This window comes from Pempheris klunzingeri, chromosome 15 (assembly GCF_042242105.1).
Source record: "Pempheris klunzingeri isolate RE-2024b chromosome 15, fPemKlu1.hap1, whole genome shotgun sequence".
NCBI classification, from domain to species: domain Eukaryota; kingdom Metazoa; phylum Chordata; class Actinopteri; order Acropomatiformes; family Pempheridae; genus Pempheris; species Pempheris klunzingeri.
Genome location: NC_092026.1, coordinates 8,119,258 through 8,144,161, shown reverse-complemented (window position 1 = coordinate 8,144,161; position 24,904 = coordinate 8,119,258). Strand labels below are relative to the sequence as shown.

Here is a 24,904-nt window from a genome sequence, read left to right as displayed (position 1 = left end):
TACACACAAAAAGATTGTACATCATCATTATTACATTTCCAACCTCCACCCACCAACATCATGGATAGGGCAAAGTGAATGTCTTAAAACAATCATTTTTAAAAGATTCAACTTGCATACAGTGTAGCTTGGCACACACATACACGCGCACGCACACACACACGCGCGCACACACACACACAGCTCTCTCCCTCACACACACATACAGGTACAACACAGAGGGACCTCTGTAGCATTGATTCTCTCCAGAGAGGGGGGTACTACACTTGTACTCTGCTGTGAGGGCTAGCTCATTAGTCAAACCCATACTATTTTGGCAATGTCAACATTGCATTTTAATGTGCTAAAGAGAACCGCTTTAGATGATGTAACTAAGAGGTTGAGGTAGAGGGAGAGAGCAGGGGGAGAGGGACATGTATGTAATCAGCCTGATTAAATGTAAGGGTATATGATGGGTAGTGCAGTTTTTTTTCTACAAAGCCTCAAAGATTTGTAGGCCCTTGTGCAACCTCCGTCTGCTTGACTGGGTAGAGCTGTTGCCATGTCATAGGTCCTTAAACTATTTGATCTCTAAAATGGTTGTCAGCCAATTGAATTGGGAAAATCGTCAGAGACAACCAATCACAGACGACTGCATGTCACACACAGCCAGCCTCCTGAGGCTTTACCTTCCCGCCAATAAATTAAAACTTACATGGCACAGCTACCTTTTAACATTTTCAAAAATATATATATAAGCATAATCTTGAAAGTTATTTCTTAAGCAAGTGCATATGGCTATATTAATCTGCAGTAAAATTAAGAAATGTTCTAAAAGCTCAGGTGTTGATTGTACGGGCTGGTCGTTGGCATCAAGTATTTACACTGTGTCATGGTGCTCGCAGTGTGCATGGCAAAGTAAGGGCGCTGGTACTCGCCAGCTATTGCCGCCAACCCCATTTCAAATAACCAACTGTCCAAAGTGCAACCACACCCATATCTCGCTTTAACAGGCTTTGGCTGGTTTTGGAAATTATACTGTTAATAATGTATGTTCTAATTTACTACCTCCCCAACCCACCCTCATAGGGTATCTTAGAATACAGCAGAAACATTTCACACTTTCTCTGTCCTCTACGACATGCCAGCCAACAGGTTTTCCTATAAAACGATTCAACCGCTTCAAAAGGCTTTGACGTAGTGACTACGCAGCTTCTTACTGTAATATACAAACTGAAGCACACAAAGTTTCCTGTTTCTGTTCTAGGACCAGCTGGTGTACATTATAGAACATACTGGACCAGGCATGGAGGGCGCTGGAATCTAAAGCACGTTGACGTTAACTCCTCAACTTACAATACAACAGTGAAAATGTAAAGTATATATTGACAGAATTGTATAGTCCATTCATTTTAGTGCTTTTGAGCGCAAAAAAAGAGCTGGGCATAAGAAAATTATGCTACTACAGTACAAGTATTGATAGATTATGCTTTCAAATGTAAAATAACCAAAACAAAAATAACATGAAAACAAACATTAGATTGCATCTACATCTACTATACATAATTTAAACTGCTTTTTAATCCCCATCTCATTTAGAAAATATCTATTCATCAAATATCTATTCTACTAATTATATTACAAGAATTCAATCACAGGAAATAGAAAAATATCAAATATCACCAGTGATGATAAGAAAACATGACAACCTGAACGAGCAGAAATATTGCTATGGTAACCTCTATTGTCCTTTGACATCAGCGAGTATCATCCCCCTGGTGCTCTTATTGGCTGGCCTGATGCCCTGGTGTTGCAGGGGAGAATCAGCACAACTCAGAGGAAAGAGGGAGTGGGTAACTGGGGGTTTGTGTGGCAGGGAGGTGTAAGTGCGTTGTTACTGTCAGATGGCCGTGTCCCAGAACACAGTTGTCTGTGTAGGGTAGGGGGGAGGACGGATCTTTTTGCCGCCGCTGCTTTTCCCCCAGGCTGGAAGGACAGGTGCACTTTCTTGCTTGCACTGACTCCGCTCCGGCTGCCTGTCCTCGATCCTGTCCGGAGGAGGAGGCCTCTCCACAGATCTCTGTAGGTGTGGATGCTGTCTGGAGCGGATTTCCATGCAGAGGGTGCGTTTCCTCTCGATCTGTTCTAGCATGGTTGTGTCCCCACAGATCCATGGCATCTGGGGCATCTGAGGGGGAGTAACACAATGCATTTAGTGAAGCAAATTAAAAGCCCCTAAAACTTGGCTATTAAATATATACGTTTGCCAATTTCCAACTGGTTATTTTATCACTACAATGTGAGTAATATTTGCAAAATTTCGTTGTTTAACTTTCTTCCTAAAGCTTCCTAAAGCTCCCTGGTCTCAAAGTTTGCCAGCTCTATGGCCGTTGTTTGAATAACTAGCTTAACAGTAAAATAGCAGTACTCATTTTATTGTTAAGTATGTTATTAAATCGAACAAAAGCCCTTGAGCCTGTAAAAGTCCACCGGGTGAAGTGTTTTGTGGGCCCGTAACAGCCTAAGAATATAAGTAAAGAAAAGGAGAAAATCTGCATACCTGACTTTGTTGTGTCTCTGCTGCTCTCCTTTGTGGGGTTCCCATTGGGGAGGGGTTAGCAGGCATAGAAGGTGAGCGGCCATACTTAGGTGCTGCTTTCAGATCTGCAAAAGGGGGAAAAAAACAGGTTTTGTCATGTGTAAGAAGAACAAATGCATTTCATTTAGCTGGAGGCTTCATGCCACACATACAAATGTTAGATTCTCTTCTGAATTTAAAGTTTTGATTCTCACCATTTCCTGTTCCCATGTTCATTGGTGGGCTACCAGATGATCTCTCGTGGTGAGTAGGTGTCGTTGTGGATGAATGCTGCCCTGACATTGTGCTGCCATTCCTCTCTTGTGCTTTTGATTGGTCCGTGCTGTAATTCGCTCTGTTGTCTCGTCTGGGCGTTCCATCTGATCTGTATCCTCGTTCTTTACTATCACACCTATACTCCATTGCAGAAGGGCTCTTTGTGCTCTTGGCATCATAATGATGCTGTTCTGAGCCATTCAGACTTCTGTCTTTGCTGTCCCGTCTCACTTCGAGTCCAGTTCTGCCCAGATCCTTACTGTCCTGCCTGGGGAGAGGAGGAGGAGGAAGATCTCCTCCGTTGTGGCAGCTCCGATCTCTACCGTCATGCTTGGGTTCAGAGCTGTAGCCAACCCTGTCCTTGCTGTTGCTGCTTCTGGATGTTTCTTGTCGGGGCATGATCTCAGGTGGCTGGTCTATTCTACCTTCATGTCTATGTTCCATGTCGTTCCTTACCCTCTCTTTGCTATCCTGGCGGGGTAACAAATCAGGCCGATATTCCGCTCCAGATCTGGCTCTGTCTTTGTTCTCTTGTCTGGGAAGAAGCTCAGGTGGCCTGTCTCTGCTTTCATGCTTTGAGTCCACACCATTCCTGGCTCTCTCTTTGCTATCCTGTCGTGGTAAGAGCTCAGGTGGCTGATCCAGCAGTCTCTCTCTGCTTTCATGCCTACAGTCGACACCGTTTCTTACCCTTTCCTTGCTGTCTTGTCTTGGCACCAGCTCAGGTGGCTGATCAAGCAGTCTCTCTCTGTCCTTGCTGTCCTGTCTCAGCAAAGACTCCATTCCATGTCCCCCGCTCCTGTCTTTGCTGTCTCTCCTTGGCATCAGGTCACCATTGCTAATTCCTCTGTCCTTGGAGTCTCTTCTTATCAATGGGATGGGCTCTACACTGCTGCAGCCCTTGTCCCTGCTATCCCTGCGAACAAGTGGTGCGTCTACACTGCTACCAGTACGGTCTTTGCTGTTGCGTCTGTGGGGTAGTGGCTCTAAACTGCTGCTCCCTCTGTCTTTGTCCCTGTCTTTGTCCCTGTCTTTGTCCCTGTCTTTGTCTCTGTCTTTGTCTCTGTCTTTGTCTCTGTCTTTGTCTCTGTCTTTGTCTCGGTCTCTCCGGTGAGAAGACTCTTTGCTGTGGCGATCCTTGGAGTCTCGCTTGGACTCCTTGCTGTGACTGTGACTGTGGCTGTGGCGCTCCTTGCCTTCACGCTTGGACTCACTGTGAGACTTGCTTTTGGACTCAGCTGTAAAAGAACAGACATAAAAAAATCAGAGGACAAACACTTAAGTGATTCTAACATCCAGGCTTATTCTGCTGTTGATAATGCTAATAATACAGTAGAAATATTGGCTAATAACTGGCTAATTTCACAGTGCAATATATCAAAACTGTAATAATTATATATTAATTTAAACAAATTATTTAAATAATAACTTGTCAACTATACATAAAATGTTTTTTTGGTTTGAATTTCTGCACTACCACCACACCTCCTCTAGGTGTCACTCACTACTCACTCAGGCAGCTACAGTAAATGACCAGTTACATCAGTCAATATGCGGGCTGATGGAATTATGTCTTATGATTTTACTACATTAAATTCAAATTATACATTCATAGTTAATATGGCATTTTTATACTGTACTTTTCTGTAAACTTTATATGTACAAAATAATGATGATACCATAAAATAGACTGTGTGCAAAGCAAATGCTGGTAGGGAATCGATATTTATGTCACTGATTCAAGGCTCAATAAAGACATTATAGATCATCACGGCACAAGTAAACATGCATGATTGATTTCCATGTAGACTGTGCTTCTGTACGGTTTCTATATAGGCTTTAACATACAGCACTATGCACAAGCATCTCCCATCATGTCATGCGTCACACATGGCCTTTTAGTGTGTGTGTGTGTGTGTGTGTGTGTGTGTGTGTGTGTGTGATGAGAGCGAGTGTAGTGATTAACCAGTTGGTAAATGGGTCAGCCTAGCTGTTGCTGCCTCTATCGCCTCAGAAAAGGAGAGAAAAAAAAAATTAACCTCCATTCATTGTGTTAGGTTTGTGCGCTCATTACACCATGTGTGCCTGTAGCCAGTCACAGAGCAACACATACAACCTGTCAGTCCTTTAGCCCATGTGGCGCTTGCAAACAGGTGTCGGGATAAAATAATTAAATAATGTAAAAATACCTGTCAGCACAGCTCACCTTTGATGTATAGAAAGAATATGTGTGAACTGTTTACCGACCATATGAAAGTAGAGAACAACATACTGTCAAAGGGCTCCTTGGTAAGACATCACTGGGAATTCCAAGCACCTGAATGTGCCCCTTGACAATCCATCATTTGATGTAAAACCAGTAATTTGACAGAGATATTATAGAAATGGAAATAGAAAGGACTGAGCAGCGCGTGTGCATCAACTGGCACATCTATACCCCACCTAGAACATGTATTAATCAGTCAAAATGGCAAGAAATCATAAATTGTCTCTGCTTCCACCGTTCCCATCTGCACAGCTACTACAGCTACCTGATTGGCTTAATCACGAGGAGAGTATGCGCTGATTGGATAGAAAAGAGAATCTGAAATCCTCTGATCGGGTGTAGATTTGAGTTCAGAGCCATAGTTATTCCCCATCAGGAGCTCATTGCTCGTTGTAGACGGGCATGCCCTGAACTGTGATTGGCTGCATTACCCATGGGGGGGGAATCTGCAAATAAGAAACAGGGATTTCTCCTCCTTCCTCTGTTGCTATGTTGTAGTTGCTGAGAGTGTTGAGTAAGGATTAATGTGTGGACTTTTATGATGTATGATTTATGTACAATAAATCTCAATGTTGTACAATTATGGAGCATTCAGTTAAATGTATTAAATGTTTTTTTTTGTTTTTTTAATTTTTCACACTGTACAGCTCTGCTCTGAAGATGAAGAAGCACTGAAATTACATGTCCAAAACAGGGTTAAATTTTATGTCAAACCTGTAAATCATCAGACAGTCTATATTAATTTATTCCAAATAATGTTTAACATACCTACGTGAACTCCACTATCCTTCATGCATTTATAAAACACCCTCTTGCTTATTTAGCTTGGTTTATTGCCGGCAGTCATGTGATGATGTGAGCATAAGTTATTTAAGGTTTTTTCATCTTTTCTGTGAACTTTAAGTGTAACTTAAAGTGCATATCATTATGACAAAATGTTTTTGTTCACAGCTGCAGTAATTTTGGCAGAGTCACGAGTGTGGCATGGCTATATGTATTTAAACAAGATGTTTACATATTTAAAAAGTAATGCTGCCTGATGGCCTAATGCCATGAGTAGGTTTGAGGGACGTGCTGTCCGCTTCAGTCTCTAATCCCTCCAGATTAAATCATACGATCTGTATCAGACTTGGCTCGCTGGCCCTAGATTAAACAAATGGAGAGCGCCACAAATACCATGCATGGTACTGTAAAAGTGATGCATTCTCTGCACAGCCTCCTAATTTAGTAGGGTAAAACTTTTTAGTCGAAAACAGGGATCAATAACACAATCGCTGATTAGGGAACTGATGATTCCGTATTTGTGTTTTCTTCAGGGTTTACTGCAGCCAAAGCATTCAGACACTGACACCATCCATGTTGTCCATAGACACACTGGGATGTTACTCCTGCTTTCCCATTTGTATTGTGAGACTTTGCAGCTGCCCTGTAGTGTAGGTAGGGTTGCTTTCTTGTTAACTCTCTTAACTAAGTCATTCTCTCTTGCGGAATGGAATATGAAATGTTCATACAGGGTAAGCTTTCTTAAAGGAGATGCAGTTATAAGCTGTCTACACTCTTCAGGAATCAAAGAGATGAATTAATAAATATGAGCTCATGCGTTAACGCCCTTCACTATGTTCCAAAATGTGTGAAATGACTCACTCTCTCCGGGCTCTTTAGACTTCCTGCCACTGGCATTTTTCTTCAGCATGTTCCTGCCGGTAGTGAACAGGTTGGTTAGTTCATCCAGTGGGCTGGTGGGTGTCCGTGAACGGCCTGTTGACACATTCTGCATTGAGCCATGGAGTCGACCCACACCATCTTGAGGTGGTGAGCCTTTGCCATGAGGGGTGGCAGAGGCACTCCGCGGCAGACCCCCTGGGAATGGCATTGGAGCGTCAAAGGGTGGTGTGCGCATGAGGCTGAGAGGGGTGAGACAGCGGCCCATGCTCACCGGCGATGGGCAAGCAGAGTGGCTGCGCTGATAGGAGGATGAAGAGGAGGATTTGTAGAGGGTGCATGGTAGAGGAGGTGCAGAGGAGCGGCCAGATACGGTGAGGGTTGGGGTGGCAGTGAGCTCCCTGCGGATGTGTGCAGAGGAGGGTGGCTCGGTGGAGGATGTTGGGGATTTGCTGTAGGACTGGTTCTCCAGCATGGGCAATTTGGCTACATCTAGAGGGGTGAGGGGAGACTCATCTGAGTTGGGTGAGCACTGGGCTGGCGCCGGTGGGAACACCAGCAGCGGAGGCCGATGGGTGAGTAAATTGGGAAAGGGTGCAGGAATGTCACAGAGGGGAATGTTTCGAGGTGTGGAGCAACGACTGAGAGGTTCAGGGTCATAGGGTGCCGGGGTGGGGCATGCTGAGCGACATCCCACGGGGTCAGTGCGGTACTCCATATCGTCCAGAGCTGGGTACTTCATCTCCTCATACACAGACTCTCCTGGCTCCTCATCCTCACTCTTCAGGGGTTCTCGTGCTCCGACATCAATCCCACCCATCTCTATGTAGACAGGCTCATCTTCACAGTCATCTGTAGGGCTCTCATCGCTCTGTGGAGGCGAGGGGTTGCGTTCGCAGGGGGAGGTGACGTGGTGGAGGGGTTTGGAGAGGCAAACCCCGCTGCTTCCGTGGCTCTTGATGTAGGACTCATCGAAAGAAACACTCAGTTGTGTGTTGGGGTTCCTCTTAGGTTTGGGTGGCGGCACCCTCCTGCAGTCCTCACTGCAGCCTTGAGCTGCTAAAGGAGAGAGAGAAGAAAAGTCTAAGCACAAATTCATTGGAGAAAACAGACAGATAACAGACAAGTATACAGAATATTATGTTTTCTAGTTTATTCACTTGTTGGCTATAATGTATAACTGTGGCATTCTGACTAATATCTTATTTTACCGTCATACACAACACGTTACTGAATTTGACAAAAATATATTTTCATGAATCATTTATCATAAAACATTAAGTGAATCACCCTCAATAATATGAAGCTTACTGCAGTTCTGTGGGTCAGATGTAGGTCAACGTGAATAGTTGTGAGCAATATCTTGAGTCAGATATGTGGGAACAGTTGAGGCATATGCATGTTTCTAGGTCACATATATGGCAGTGGAGTAGTACTGTATGTGAGTATAGTATCTAGGTCACACACACTGTGGAGCTTCTTTCTGATAGTGGTGACGTAGCATTGCAGTGAGAATCTCTTCAGATGTGCTGCAGCGAGGCTATGGTACAGTGTTCACGTTGACGACATACTACTGCACAGTATTAATGCTAGTTTACTCACAGTGGTTAGCACTCTATACTACTGAGTTGCACACAGTGTATTTCTGGGTCAGACACTGAGATGTTTGGATAGGAGTGTCCCTTTCTCTGATAGGCTGGGGGAGATAAGTGTAGTTAAAAGTCTGACCATGTCTGAAATCTTCAAACTGCAGATTTTACACCTTTAATAATTCAGATGCCAGATGGCCCAGACACACGCACTCTTCCCGTAACTGTATGACTCACCACCATCACTGCACGCATGCATACACGCATACACGCATACACACACACGCATACACACACACATACTGCACATGCCTACACATTCAGAGAGGGAAATTAGGACAGACATGTACACATTTTATACCACACAATCTCACGATCTATGAAGTCAATATTTCCAGAAAATGGGAGTCTAACTGAGTCTGTCTGTGTATAGCTTTGCAGAATGTGTTAGACAGACACAAAAACAGATTTAAAAAAAAAGTATCTAAGTTGACTAACTAAAGAAAAAGCAATGAACTAAATATCCAATAGGTGAAACACAACTTAAAATTGAAAACCAAATCAGAACACTTAAGTTCCTTCTTGCATCTGTGTTTTGCTTGCCATGCATTTATCCAATTTGATGTTGATGTTGCTCATTTGAACTGAGGATGAAACATGCCTTTTGGTTCCCTATTTTCGCCTCATTACCACTACTTAATAAGGTGTTAATAGAAGACTTGCTTCAGCCCAGATGTGTTCCTGGTATGTGTTTAATTGGACTGAAATTCTTTCATTCTTGTATACTCTCTCTCTCTTTCTTTGTGCAAATGTGTGCATACATTAATGTGCACAAAGTTGTGGAACGATGCATTTTTATTCATAGTTTATAAATATATATATATATTTATATATTTATATATTATATATTATATGCAGTCACAAAATGCTTTACTACGCTAACAGGTTTGCACAGTGGATCTTGAGATCTGTTTCAGCACTGATGATGAATCCATCCCTCCAAACATCTCTTACTCCCTGTCCCTTCTGTTCCCTCTCTCGATTGCTCCCTCTTCTCCCCCTCCCCCTGTAGCGGATGTGTTTACCCGCAACCCCCTCCCCCTCCCTCTCCTCCTGGGGAAAACGAATCTAGGTCAATCGCTCCTCCTGAATGAATTTTACTCTGACAAGCTCCTCCCCTTCCCGCTACAGCGCCAGCTACAGAGCACGCAACCCTCCCCTCAGCCAGGGACACCCCCACACTGTCACTCTGATTGGCTCCGAAGCCTCAGACTTCAGCATCTCTAGAGCCCCATTGGCTCGAGCTGCTCAGTGATTCTGTGATTGGCTGTGCTGCAGGGGGTCTTGTTTCTGTGGGATGGTTGCCGTGGTGCCCAGGAAGATCTGTGTGCACATAGAGAGATCCCCACCAATCTGAGCCAGGCTGGGCGACTCCCTAAACATCACGTTGCCAGCGAAGCATCCAAACTGAAATGGAGTTAAAGCTTCCTGCATCCTCTAAATCTTTTTGCTCTCACAGTCACCTGCCTCACAGACTATTATTATCCTCTCAATGCCAGTTTAATTTTGCAGTGCTTGTTAGTTTTTCTTTGTGCTCAGTATATGTACTGTTGTCGATTTGTTTCACAATTCACACTGTTTCACTGTGTGAAATGTGTTTTTGTAACAGCGATTGTATCCGACTTGTTGAGAGAAACCTTCCTTTAGCTCAATTAATTCCTGTCCTATTCATTAAAGCTTTTCTTACACTGAGTTCATTTACTCTAATTATGGCCTCTTTTTCATGGCCAAACAGGCATATTGTGTTTGTTTATTTTGCTTCAGAAAACTGTGTGAAATTGCTGCAGGGAGCTTCTGCTGGATCTTGATCAAGGCATCTATAAATTTTGGAAAATGGTTTGCCCTTTATTGGTATTTGCCTTGTGGAAATAATAAAGTATGTCAGTTTTAAATGGGGGTATAGAACTGTCATGATGCTTTTGTATGAGTATTTTTTGACATGTTTTGCCTTTATTGGACAGTGACAGACAGGAGAGAGAGGGTCTGACGTGTAACAAAAGTCGCCGACTGGAATCGAACCACAACCATGCAGACTTACGCTGTAACAGTTCAGCTTCTAGCCTACAAGGTGAAGTTACTGTGCTCCAACTCAATACACAGAACTTTTTACGATATTAATTACCCTCTGCAATTGAAACTGTGACGGTATTCAAAGTGTGGAAAACCTACTGATTGAGATGTTGTGGATATAAAACACCTGCTGATTACATGCACAAGCTCAGCAAAGATTATTACATTCACAACTATTTGTTTCTGCTGTGATACGCTGGAGATCTTCTTTTACTCTTAAAGCTTCTCAAACAGAATGACCATTCAGCTTCCGAATAAACTGGATCTGCTGAGCCGCAGGCTTTAAAGTGCAACTATTATGAAACACAAAATGCTGTGGGAGGGTATATTTTCCAATGCCCAGAGATTTGAGACAGCACTACAATGTATCACGTCATGTTTATCTATACGATTCTGAATCTTACACTATAGCATTTATCTGTGGAGAAAATATGTGAACAACCCGTATAAGTGTTTATCCGACAGTAACAGAAATCGATGAAGTTACAACTCATGCTTAATCTTTCCAGCTTTTCTCTCAAAGATTTTTGCATCTGCTATTGTTCTCTTATGTACATTGGTCCACTGTCATTCAAACATTCCATAAGGGTTTGTTTGACTGTGTGCTGACTTGTCAGTGTAGTGCAGCACAAACCTTGTCAGACTCCTTATCATAAGTATTCCTTCATATGTAAATCACTGAACTGGAGATTAGCACATTTTTACTGTTGTCTAGTGCACATCGAATGTTTTAATCATGGTTTAAACCCACTGTGCTTCCACTCATTACTGTTTTATATCAATTTGTCACTATGATACTTAGTGTGAAGTATGCAGTGAATAACTACATGTCATGTCATTGTAGGAGAAATAGTGTTGAGGAGGGCACTGCAGAGAGCAGCTATATATAGCGCAGCAGTTTGGTGTGATGTGCCACCACCACTCACCGTCACATTTCTCCCCACGGCAGGTAGACATGGGACTGTGGTCCACCGCCTCAGACGACATGCTCAGCTTGGTGGCCGGATCCCTCCTGGGCTTGGGTGGGGGCTGCTTCCTAGAGGTCGGGCTTCCCACTTCCTCCTCTCCTCCGCCCCCACTGTTCCCACCACCGACAGAGTGGAGGGACTGGGAGCGTACAGAGAAGCCCTGCCCACAGGCGAGGGCATGCGGGTGGGGCATGGGCATGCGTTCCTGGGGATCCGGCATGGTAATGGAGCCCATACGTAAGTGCTTGCCTTCAGTTGCTATGTCCTCACCAGTCCTAAAAGAGAAAGACAGCAAGCGAGAGAGATAGGGTAGAGAGGACGGATAAAGGGTCAAGGGAGCAGAAATAATTATGTAAATACAATTAATGATAAAGACAAAATATCTGGTGCATAAGAATGACACAACACAGCCATTGTATCAAATATGACATTATTGGACATCATTGGGGCAGAAAGAAAAAGAGACAAAAATCTTGATCTAAGTTTCCTAATTGTCCCCTTCAAGCAGAATATATACCATACCTTGACACACAGAGTCATCATGACATTTGTGTGAGCATATGTGTGTGTGTGTTTGCTTGCATGCCCATGCACTGCTTTTAATCCAAGTGGCCCAAATGATGAGAGCGCAGTTAAATAACAGAGTAACAGACATGTTAGTGCCATTGACAACAGGGTCTCTTTCAGGGCGAAGCATTGATTTGAGTTTAACCCTGGATATGACCGATGCCGCTCACACAATCACACACATAATGACCATGGAAGTCCCCCAGCCTGTACACAATCAATCCCTATAAATGGATGATTGGCCTGAATGGAGTGTTAATGATGTCTGAGTGTTGTGTGGTAATGGGGGAAAGGAGGCCTGTCTGTGATACACACACACGTACAGAGTAAATGAGCTCAAGATCTCACAATATTTAGGGACAATTATTTGAACAAAAGACATGTTAAGTCTGCAGTGTATGCACACTTGACCTCTGCAGTTGATGTATTTATTTATTCTCATATCAGAGTCACGACAAGGCTTAAGTGTTTAAACAAATTGGATGGAAACAGGAAAAATTTGCATGTGTGGCTTCACAAATCTGCATCACATGCAAGTATGTGCATGCATGTGGTTATGTATGTATGTATGTGTATAAATGTATATGTATGTGTTTGTGTGTGTGTGTGTGTGACCCCTCAGTGTGTGACTTTGCTGACTATGACTCCCTCCAGGCCAGCTGCTGAACAGAAGGTGCTTGGTGGGGTAGGCTCATTGGTCAGGGGCTTAACTTTGCCTAGCAACAGGGTACCCATAGAAACCAGGCACAAAACCAGCTGCCGATGGACAACAATAATAAAGTGCACGTGCACATTGTATGCATATGATAACCACATCCCATTTTGTTTAAAGATGACAGTAGTGATACAGGAGAAAGGCGCCTGCAGCAACCTGTAGAGCCACATTGCCGATTTTATTTTAAAGAAAGCTGAGACAAAAAGTAAACATAGAATCACATGTTTAGTGGACATTAATGGCTTTTCTGTGTATTAATATAAATCATCCAGGTTTGGAATAAAATGCCTCTGAAAAAAGTAGAAAAGCTTCATCTATGGCATTCAGCCACAGGTGTCAGCAGCACAGTATCAACAATCTCTCCTCATATGTTTTGGGTGTGCATCTGCTGTGACTGTGTGTGTGCACACCCGTATACATGGGGTGTGTGTGTGTGTGGGTGTGTGGGTGTGTGGGTGTGTGGGTGTGTGTGTGTGTGTGTGTGTGTGTGTGTGTGTGTGTGTGGGTGGGTGGGTGGGCGGGTGTGACTGGAGTAGTGGTGACTGGATTATTTATAGGATATTTGCCCAGTGATTGGCTGGAGGACAGACCACAGGTGCACTTGGACCAGTTGGACTTGTTGTTGGGCAGCTCTGTGTCTCTCACTGTGACACCATGTGACTATAAAAACAACATCGCAGAAACAAACAAAACACTGAAAGAGATCTTGAGAAAAAACAGATTGAAACACAGGTCTGTGAATGAATGCGTGTGTGCACAAAGGTTAAGGAAAGGGGGATGCAGTCGTTTGGAATTTGCAAGCATGTAAATGTAAGTAAATGTGAGGGTGGTTTTTGTATGCTTTGTGCGTGTTTTTTTTAATACATTTGCATGCTCAAGTAATTGTGTGTGTGTCCGTGTGTGTGTGTGTGTGTGTGTGTGTGTGTGTGTGTGTGTGTGTGTGGATAACTTCCTCTGATGAAATACTATAAAAGAAACCCAGAGTGAGATAGCAGCAGGCAGGAAGACCCGCCTCACTCAAACCTAACGTGCTGATCTGATTGGCCTGTGGCTGTTCCAGCTGTCACCAGGCAGAACACATCTCCTGCAACTGAGCTCACACTTAATCTCTCTCTAACAGGTTTTTTTTTTTCTTCTTTCCCCCCCACTCTTAAACACATTTGCTCTAACAAGCTCTTTCGCCCTCACACAACCACACAGGCCATTTGTTCTTTTCTACCCTTTCTCACACAAAATACACACTAATATATTCGATTTTCCTGCTGTTCATGTCAAGCACGCACATGTACACAAGCATGCATGTATGTGCTTGTGCACACGCAAATGCAAGCATGCACACATGAATCCTCACACTCTCTCTCACTCTCAGTCAGTTACTGTAAAAATGGGTCGTCTCATTGACCTACTTATAGGCCTCATGAAAAATCCACTTATTTTTTAGACTCTTCCTCCAGTGACTGTGTATTAATATTTTAGCTTTAGCAACAGCTGAGAGACAGTGGAGGGATAGCAGACAGAAGATGCCACTTTCCTCAGGCATTGCCCTGTCCCATTCACCAAGTTACAGCGCAGGAACTGTGAAAGCAGGGACATTTTGCTGGCAAGTGATAAAAGAGTTCTTTAGACCTGTACCTCAGCTCCTCTTTAATGCCTGAGTTATAAAATTAAACTCTAGGTAAGCTGGGATCATGCAGTACAGTCTGTACACTGAACAATGCACTTTCTATGGGGCAATCACTGTGGCAACTGAGAAACAGCTCTTTTTGAATTACATGTCCCCTTGACAAATGTGACAGGGTTCAAAGTGTTAAATCAATTAAGGAGAATCACATCTGGTCACATATAAATGCTCAGCCGCCAAAACCACATTAATGTAATCATCTGATGCACAGCTAAAACTCCCGACAGCTGCTAAAATACTTTGCACTGTGTCAGACAGGCCGACCGAGCACAAATGATTTTGGATTCCATGAGAACGTTAGACCCCATTTCCCATAAGCTTTTCAGCTGCGAACTGATGTTTGTTTAGCATACTGCATCATTAAAGTAATTGTTTGACCATCAAAGTGGAAAACAAGTGTTTCTCTACTACTTCATGGCTGTTCTCTCGCATAATAAGGTGCATCCATTTTATTGATTTTATCTTTAATAATCACACAGGAAATTGCAATGCTACTTATACGTACTGTAGACTTGACTATGAAAAAGACACAATATTTGTGATTTAAAATTAATCCAATATGTTTCTTGAGTTGTAAGAATTATACATTTCCAGATGAGTCACTAGTTCTAAGACTAAGACATTATTCCATTTTAGAGCACAGAAACAACCACTGAAGCAAAATTATGACCTTGGTTTTGAAGCAAAGCTCCAATCACTGTGAACCACTGAAAATGAATTTAAAAAAATTTAAAAATCAAAAAAATTATGTTGCTTCAAGTTCAGCTGTCAGTTTTTTTAGGAAACAAAGCAACACAGATGCCCATGTCCCAGAGTCATCCCAGTGACTATAACTCAGCGCTCGCTTTTCCACCCCACAACATAAGAATGCCATATCCACATGCTAGTCACGTTGTGAGTGCGCGCCTCTGATGTGCTCAAGTTTTGGATCCCACACAGCTCCGTTGCTGCATACAGTCACACTGCTTTAACTGCTTGTTCATCACAAAATGTGAAACGGCGTGGAGCTGCACGTGACTGATCTTTGATGAGCTCAGTTGGAAAAAAATGAATTTATTCCAACTCGAACGGGTGTTACAACAGCTCATAACTTATATAACTTTCTACACATTTGGATTCTTTCCATACAACTAACAGGAGAATGAGAAAGGTGAAAATCACAACAGCATATTAAGCAGGATTCTCATTCCGACTCAACAGCCTAACACACTTTCTGTCACAGCCCGCCCCGTTCCTTCTTAATTCTAAACGCTCTCCATCTCAAAAATGGAGCAGTGACGACCTCCATCCAAGGACAAGTCCCAAATAAGTCTAAAAGTGAAAAATTAATTATCCTCTATGGATCATGGGGTGCACCAGTCCACACTAGCAACCCCCAAAATATGGCAACCTGCCATTGCCACAGGGACCCACTGGCCACTTGTCCCAGTTCCTTACAATCTCTTCCTGAATTGAACCCAGTGACATCCTTGCATTTGCTGAGCAGAATCCCATTTGATATCTGTAGAAAGACTTATGAGTCTACTTCATTAAACCCTGAGAAGTCTATCACTATCCTATCTGAAACAGATTATTAACGTATGTTTTTACAGGATATCTGTGTGAAAAACCTTCGTCAGTCTGTTTTTTTCCTTTACTGAAGAACATTGTTTGTTTGTTTTCTTCCTACCTCCTTATGGCTTCCTCCTGTTTTCTCTTCTTGTCGTTTTTCTCCTGCAGGAATGTCCTATTTCTCTCATTCCTGGCGTGGTCCAAGTTCTGAGCTACCAGGCCATTGTAAGCTCTCAGCCCATTCTCCTCAACATACTGGAAAAAACGGAGAGTTTCCTCCTCTTTGGAGCTCATCATTCTTCAAGTGTTTTCCACAGCATTCTGATAAAAACATATTGACAACGTTAGCAATACTGGTTTACCTTAAAGAGATACTTCAAACACTACTAATATTATGGACTACTAGGGCGTCATACATGAGGAAGGTCAGGATGCAAAACAAGCATGTGGTTATGTCACTTTCTCAACCTTCATTTTTCAAGGTCAGCCTCGGTGAGATGAAAACCGATGAGGCAAGATTGCATCAGCACCATAACAATACCCTACAATTGAGTTTGTGTGATGTTGCTATTGTTTTTAATGTTCCAAACTGTTGCTGTGGAGATCATGGCCGATGAAAGCTTCATAGATCAAACTTGCATCATGTCTGTGTCCACAAGAGTAAACATTTTCCCTAGGGGGTTGCAACATCTTCCCCTACCATTCATTGTGCACACATACATGCACAAGCACACACAAAAATGCACATGTAAATATGCAAACAGTCAAGGGACTCCGCTACAGTTACTCACAACCTTCAGTTTTCTTGTTGGCTGTGGTTCAGTAACGGCTGCTCATTTTCTCAGTTGTGTTTGCACATTTTCTGGCTGAAATTATTGGCTCTAACCAAGTGAGTATCTGAATGAAACTGAAAAAGGGAATTTCATCTTCCGCAGTTGTGATTTGTGCTGGGCTCAGATGTGAAAATATAGTACTCCTGGGACCAACCACACAGATTAAATGAACCAATCTTACTAGATTGTGTTGCATGGTTTTGCATATGTGGATATCAGCATGAATCTTGTGTTTAAGATCTAAAAATAATCCCCTCTGTTCCTTGCTGTCTTTTGATTCTGTAAAAAGACCACTGCTGGCAGCATCATTGTCATAAGAAAGAGTGTGAATCTGTCTGTGAGGAAAAGCTTCTTCAGTGAAACATCCACATCTGTGCAATCACACTATGATTCATTCCCTCTAAATGGGAATCGTTTGAAGACAAGCATTGTTTGCAGCCACTTAAGATCCAAACACAGCATGGAGCAGCTAATGATGTGATTGGGTGTGCATGCACGTACGGTGCGCATTTTCCTGAAAACATGTGCAACTGCATGCAACATAGTATATATCATGTGCAACAGCCAAATGTGAATTTCAAGAGGCCAGTGGTGGAAGACAAGAAGACAGTGCATGCTTTTATGTAGGTCAATGTTTTCAGATCAGCCTAAGACTCATGCTTGTTTACGTGTGAGAGAAGCACCGAGTGTGAGTGTGCGTGGGGAGGGAGAGGGGGAGGGGGAGGGAGCTTGTGATAACTGTATGTATGTTTGTATGTGTATGTGTGTGTGTAGGGAGGCAAGGGCAAAGGGTGGGGGAGTGGGGAGGAGGGGGGTTGGTGCTTGCCAGATGGAGATTGCAGGGCCAACTGAGAGACTGGCCATTGTCTGGCCATCCTCAGCATCCCTCTAACTCATGTCTGTCTATCAATAAGTCCAGCATGGGGCCTGGGTCAATGGGTTTATCTGCCAGTTCCACTCCCTACTACGCATTCTCCACACTCCTTAGCATAGGTTTTTGCAGGCATGAGGAGAGGACTGATAAGAGCCAACAGGACAGACAGAATCACCATCTTGGAGCAGAGTTTGAACTAGGGCACAGAATCCTGGTGTCAAGTAGTGTAGAGATTTTTCCCCCTGATTATCAGGTTTTATCACAGATGCATGGGCACAGCCAGAGATCTGTAGCTGTACAAAGAAAATAAATCTTGGTTTCTGAGGAGCGACAAGGTGTAGCGGTTAGATATGTTAAGGTGCAGCAGTTAGATGTGTAAAGGGTGCAGCAGTAGGAAGGCACAGTTCAAACAGTGTTTGAGCTGAATTAAGCCTGCCTGCCTAATCCCTGTAAGCCTGCAGCAGCACTCTGCACTAGAATCAGCTTGTTTATCACACTGTTTTTACCAACCAAGCCTTTCACATTGGATTGCCCTCCCATAACTCATTGATGTAAAATGCTATTCTTCTTTTCTAATCTCTACAAAACCTGTCAATTGAGCAACCCATTTTTTCAAAGCTTTATTTTCCTCTCCGATCTCACTCTTTCCTCTTCACTCCTTGCATTTCCCTCCTTTTTTTTTTTTTTTTTTTTTGCATCTCGTCTCTTCTCACTCCCTTTGCCCCAGTTGACATGGGCTGTAACAGTTGGAACGCACAGGTGCACTTTGCTTTAAAAGTAAATGAAAGTGGCACACCGTTTCTGTTTCCAAGCAACCATGTCACAGGAGAAGGGCAGCATGGATATTCTGGAGACACAGTGTCAAAAAGATTGCAAGGCCAATTGTCTAGTGACAACACGCGTGGGCGCTTCTGCGCACACGTAGACACACACATCAGTGGAGTACAGTGTATCAAGTAAAGGTTAATCTGTAAACCCAGGCACACACAGGTGCTGCACTTGGCAGCACTGTTTGGGGGATTTCATGTGGACTTGAGTAGACATTTTTGCATGCATTATGATGTGTATAGGCTGAGCATTTGCTAGAATATATCTTTGTGGGTCAATGTTGTGTAAAAGCAAGTGTTACGATGCATACTTACAATGGGGCTGTGTCCCTGCTGGTTTGTGGACCAACGTGTTTTCTGTCTCGCCCTGATGAGTCCAGTGCACGCTAGTGAACTCTGACCTATGCTGGAGCACCAGTGCACTATTCCACTTAAATCCACATAGACTTCCATCCATTGTACGGTCCAACTGACTGACTTGCTAAAATGAGTCCCTGTGACCCGGGATAAGGCTGGTGCTAGAGGGGAGCTGGGCCATTGGGTGCCCAGCCCAATGCTCCCTCCCCTGGGCACAAAAGGGAGATGCGACCCCTCCAGTCCAGATGGTGCCAAACTCCAAGCCAGGTGCCGGTTTCACTGCTCTACACATCTGCACATGCTAGAGACAGAGGGAAGACGCAGCGTAGCAACAGACCGCACCCGCAACCGCAAGCATGACACAAATACACACTAACACACTCCCACTTCAAACTCTGCTTGCAGTTGCAGACCAGGCACTCACAGTCTTTCTAATGCTTCTTTCTCAGAATGTCTCTCCTTCTGCTTTAATATTTCAAAGTGAATAAAATGTCTCAGAGTGTCGCACAGGTGAAAGGAATCCTCATCCACAGTTCCCTGAAGGTTGAGATGGAGGTAAAGCAGAGTGCTGTGCGTGTCCAGTTATGGCATTCCCTGCCGGCTCCCTCTGTCCTGCTCGTCCACGCAGGTCTGTACAGTCGGTCTGTGTTTAAGCAGATGACACTGGGCTTCCCAACTATAGATCACAACAACAAGAACACGCCCACTGCCTACTGTAGCCACCTTCTACTAGAGCGTCATGCTCTCTCCCTCTCTCCTTCATTTCCCTACACTCCCTCTTCTCTCCTTGCGGGCTTTTCAACTCATCTTCATAAGCGCTCATACCCCGGTCTCTTTCTCCAAACAGTCGTTTTATGTTTTTGTCTCGTGCGTCTCGTCTGCCTTCCCTTTGCAGCTGCACTGTAACTGGAGCCTGAATGTGTTTTTCTGCTTTCAGCACCACGGAGAGCTCTCTCTGTCAGAGGGTGAGGGGGGGGTTGAGTGGGTGGGCACACTCGGAAGGGGCCAAGTGGAAAGATGGGAGAGGGTGGGGGGGTGAGTGGGAGGAGTCACCGGGTTGCCAGGGTGTGACCTCATTAGACACAACCTCCTCTTCCCCCGGCAACCACTGTGCTCCCCCTCCCCGACGCCCCCCCACACACCCCCGCCTCCTCCCTTCTCTCTTACAGCTCGTAAACAAGACCACGACACAAAAACAGTTGCAGTGAATACACCGTGTTGCTCTCAAGTGCATTCATTACATGTACAGTAGCCAAAACAAACAAAGCAGAGCGACACAAAGAGAGAGGAGAGGAGAGCAAATGTGTGAGAGCAAAATCCACAAAAAGGGAAAACAATACTTTGCAATTTCCAACACACACACAGTGAGATTCTGATGCAAGATTAAAATATGTTTGCATAAACAACCAGAGCAAGCAATCCAGAGAAGAGACTTGTTCCCAGTGGCCACACAGATGAACAGGATGAACGCAGGGACAGAGTTGAGCCTGAGTTGCATGCTTGTCAGGGGGCTACTGCGGCTGCCGTGTGCCTCTGCTTGGCTGTCTGGGGGATGAGTATTGGTTTCAGTGGTGCTGTCGGTTGTTTATGTGGTGGGAGCGCCTGGTATGTGGTGCAGAAGCAGGGGTTGAGGGAGGGTGAGTGGTGCAGGTGGGGGGGCGGAGTGGGGGCTGGGTTAGCTCGGATGGATTAACACCGTCGACACAAAAGGATTAGGGAGCAGATATCTGTTGTTTTCATCAACCCTTCCCTCCATTTCTCTTAACCCCCGCCCTTCTCCTCCTCACTTTCCCCCTCCCTCTATCCCCGGCTCTGTCTCGCACTTTGCAAAGGGGGGGGGTGCAGGAGTGAGAGGTTAGAGGCTCCAAAATCAGTTTTCACAAACATGTGGTGGTCAGTTTAGAGAGAGAGAGAGAGAGATGGGGATAATGGGGTTGTTAAAAATAAAGCACTGGCAGGGGGGAGCCAAAAAGAGCAACAATGCACTGGCGAGTTCAGCAGAGCTAGAGATGAAGCACTGTCGCTGGATTGCATATCATCATAGAAGAGGTATCTGTTTTGGGGTGAGGAAAGGAAAGGTGAAATTTAACAGTATTTCTCTGAACCCACGTCAAACACTCCTCTCATAACAGCATGCCACATGCCATAAATACCCAATTGCTGTGATCTCATTGAAATGAAATGCTCTGTCAAAAAGGTAGTCACCCCTTTTTTCCGCCTATTGTGAGGGATGTGGTCGACTGGTCAAGCACAAAGCAAGTCACTCTATCCAGACCAACTCAGCACACGCACCCATGCACAGGCACATAGACACAAAGGCCCCGCTCTGACCTCAGTGCACGGCCCATGTGTACGATCTCAAAGGAAGTATTTAGATCCTATCAGAGTTCAATGAACACAGACAGTGAGGAAATCTCAGGGGTGAATGGGTTAAACAAAATTTTCCACCTATGTGCACAACAGTACTTTGTTTTATGAACAGTGGAGAACACTCCCTCAGGGACTGAATGAGGAGTCAAATAAGATACAATGCCTGGAACTTTTCAGTTCACACACGCTTACAGACACACAAAGACGTGCATAGAGAGAGAAAGGCACCCAACCCGCCTGAATACATTATTAAAAGCATGTTTTACTGCATTCAACTTGATTTGTAGTTGAATTTTGATATTTCTTTTTTGATTGAATATGTTTATCAAATCTGATTATATGGGCTGCGAGAGGCCAATGATGTGGGGGTGAATTTAGGCTGATCACCATACATCTGATCAATCTCATTCATTTACTGACAAGCCAATAACATGTAATCACCAAAACAGTCTTCTGAGTTACCGGCAGAGTAACACAACCCTGACAGTTCATGTATGTAGTGGAACATCGTGACATTAATGACCGTTTGCAAATACGGACCAATGTTCCCTGGGGCAGATGCCTGGTACTTGGCTCAATCATGCATGTAATGATGTCGTATTGATCCACTGCTGTAACAGGCTAATGAAGAGTCTATAAAAACCATTATACCAATCAATTACATGCAGCTGAGGAGACAGAGTCCTTATGAATAGAGCAAGGACTCTGCTTTACAAGGCTGATTGTGGGATTTCTTGCTATCAGGGATTGGCACCTGGGCATGGTGCTGCTGTAAAAGGTATCTGCGGATTGGCTGTCAGATTTTTGAAAGCGTCTGTGAGGCTTAGTGGCATTCTCTGTTTTCTGTCCTCCCTGGGAGTGCCGTGCAGGTGAGGATGCAGAAGGCACTGGCAGGACAGATAGTGAGACAGTGGCACTGAAGATGTCAGACTCTCATTAAAGATGCAGCACGGCTTCCTTCCACCCCTCACATCTCCACCCGAGAGAAATGGAGCATAAGGTTCTTGCTCTGACCATCAATGTGCACATGGAGTGGTCAAATGTCTGCACATTTGATGTTTCATTTTATTAATGCACATACTGCAAATGTGTGCAACCATTTTCTACCCAATGGACAACATACCCCATTTATTTCTGAATAAAAGATACTTCATTACTTAAGAAGATTTTTCTCCAAAATCAGCTGCACAGCATGAGGTAATGTCCTACTTAATCAAGTTTCTCAACACTCATTTATCACTAGTGCCTGCCTCCAGAGATGTCAAGCTGAGGCATGTCTTCAACGACCACCCTCCACACTTCCTGCTGTTCCACCAAGACAGAGAGGTGAAAATGGGAGACTCAACAGTGTAATCTTTCAAACAGGCAGTTGAGGGCTCCAATCTCGGGGAGTTTAACCCCCTGTAAGCGTCTTAAATCCCCAGTTTAGAGGGCCAGAACTGATGGGCTAAAGCCCCCTGAGATTGTCTACTAACTACTGGACTCAGACACAGCATGAGGACGCAGAATGGAGGATCCCCTACCACGACTACTGCACACTACAGTGTCAAAACTGAGATATTGTTCTGACTGTAAGGATGCTAGAGATGACTGTTAACCCACTGTCGACCAAATATCAGATTATTATATTAGTTCTAAATAAGATCTCGCTTTGAATTGAAAAACAAGAAACTTCCTTATTTTGGCCCTTGTTACCTCTTTCTGACCTTATTTTGAACTATATTAATGATATTTTGCTAACCTGCAGGGAATCTGCATGGAACTCTGAAAACAATGGTTATTGGCGCCACCTGCTGACCAAGTTCACTTACATTTAAAGTGCATCTGTTTACCTCAAATGGTTCTAGATGACAGAACGAGATCTTACCAGAAGCAGCAGCACAGGGAGTGTCTTCTGTACTTCATAAATCTCTCTAAGGAAAGAAAGATGCTTGAATTTTCATTTCATCAGTTTTTACATCATCTAATATAGTTCCATTGGATTTTAGTTGCAATTGCAACATCTATGAGAATCTGTAAATTCTATAACAAAATTTTCAGGAGTATTCAATGACCCAAGTTAATATTTGCTATGGAAACTTTATTGTATAATGTCGGTGATGACTTGTTTTTGCCTTTGGTGCAAGAATGAAGCTGTGGCATCAACACATAATCACAAAGTGAGTGTGGAATGAATGTATAACTAGTTTGACAAGACCTAAACGGAAAGACTCAAGAGACACAGGATAATCCTTCTATCTGCAGGTCTACTGGCTCATGTAAGCTCAGGATGAACCAAAATACACAAACAACCAGAAATCAATCCTTAAGAAAAGGGAAACTTCTAATTATATAATATAATATATATATAATCATTTTTAAAATACACCAAAACATACAATGCAGAGAAAGAAGTTGTTAGAAGGAAACATTGTGAATGCTGACAAGCGAACCAATAAAAAGTGTGATTTCTACAGACAGCAGGCAAAACCAAGATGTATTTAATAACATTAATGATGGCTGCATTCCATCTAAGGGAGGACCAGGTGTTGTGGGTGCTGGCTCGTTTTACTGGGACATTGTTAATGTTATTAATTCCACCTGTTTCCTGAGTTAAAATGTCTGCTGTGAAAAGCATTTATATGCTTAAAGAACAGAAAAGAAGGGTGACTAGATGAGATCACAAAATGCAACAGGAAATCTGACAAATGTTTATCATAAAAGTCCCCTTTATAAATAAAACAAAGTCCTAAGTGATTGAATGGTGGAAAGTATTTTTCAAATGTGTTTCTTAACTATAGAACCTTTATTAGTGCACAATCCCTATTAATGCTGGCACTGATTGACATACATTTAAAATAAAGTGATTTAAATATCACTTTAAATAATAGCATAATAACAGAAATAGTATTTTTATATCGCTTTCAGAATATTAATGACTGCCAAATTGGTACTAGTTGGTCCAACATAAATATTAGCATTGACTATAAACATGTTGGCTTTTACTTAAACATTGCTGGTCATCATCCATGTAAGTCATCTGGCTTTCAGGTGCATCAGATGACCTAAAGGTGGTAAGTTCTTGTGGATGTAGTTCATCTATGGTTCCCGTTCCACTGCCGCACCTGGTAGTACACACAGTCTGTGTCACTTCGCTGCTGGTGACGTAGGTGTCAGACTGTGCGGCTGTAAATGAGAAGTGCTAACAGCCACCTTCTCACAAAATTGCTTGTGTTGTAGTGAGTCGAATCCCTCCCCAGGCTACTCATTGTACACGCCCAGCAAAGCGTTCTCCTGCTGACACAACATCTGCTGTGGAAGCTGACTGTGTGTCAAACACTGCAGCTTGCTCACGGAAGTGGTGGGTTGTGAATTTCTTGAGGGGAGCCTCATCATTGCCTTTGCCATAAAGGTGGGAAGTAGTGTCACACCCAGCTGTTGCATGAAGAGGATGCGAGTGCACACACAAGGACTCAGCTGCTGCTTGACGGACTAGATTATTCCAGACATGTGGCTTATCACTGCTCTTCTTCAGCTCAGGTTTAAAGAAGAGGTCATGTGATTTGAGGTTGGCGTGGTAGATGAGGAGGACACGCAGATCTGTATCATCACCACTGAGCACAGTGTTTGTTGTGGTGGCAGACTCCACTTATTTTTGCATTTTGTGGAGATCAGCACCACCTGGGGCATGGTACATGTGAC

The 24,904-nt window shown here is 43.6% G+C and overlaps 1 protein-coding gene across 1 annotated transcript; it reads right to left on the bottom strand.

Moving 5' to 3' along the window:
* Nucleotides 1-1,879: 1,879 nt before the first annotated feature.
* nyap2b (neuronal tyrosine-phosphorylated phosphoinositide-3-kinase adaptor 2b) lies at nucleotides 1,880-16,259 on the bottom strand. The gene is made up of 9 exons (XM_070845707.1): nucleotides 16,081-16,259; nucleotides 11,397-11,723; nucleotides 8,591-8,595; nucleotides 6,744-7,820; nucleotides 3,933-4,071; nucleotides 3,290-3,845; nucleotides 2,773-3,193; nucleotides 2,540-2,643; nucleotides 1,880-2,158 (listed from the first exon to the last, which is right to left on the bottom strand). Exons 1-9 carry the CDS (start codon nucleotides 16,257-16,259, stop codon nucleotides 1,880-1,882), a joined length of 3,087 nt encoding a protein of 1,028 aa, XP_070701808.1.
* Nucleotides 16,260-24,904: the final 8,645 nt, after the last annotated feature.

What these genes read in the sequence shown, in the direction of transcription:
- nyap2b (XM_070845707.1), bottom strand. Translation starts at nt 16,259, where the DNA reads ATGATGAGCTCCAAAGAGGAGGAAACTCTCCGTTTTTTCCAGTATGTT. An exon ending in GTCTAAAGAGCCCGGAGAGA is followed by an intron (nt 4,072 to 6,743) that starts GTGAGTCATTTC and finishes GTTCTTTTACAG; the next exon opens with CTGAGTCCAAAAGCAAGTCT. An exon ending in TCTTCTCACCGGAGAGACCG is followed by an intron (nt 3,846 to 3,932) that starts AGACAAAGACAG and finishes CAAAGACAGGGA; the next exon opens with CAAAGACAGAGGGAGCAGCA.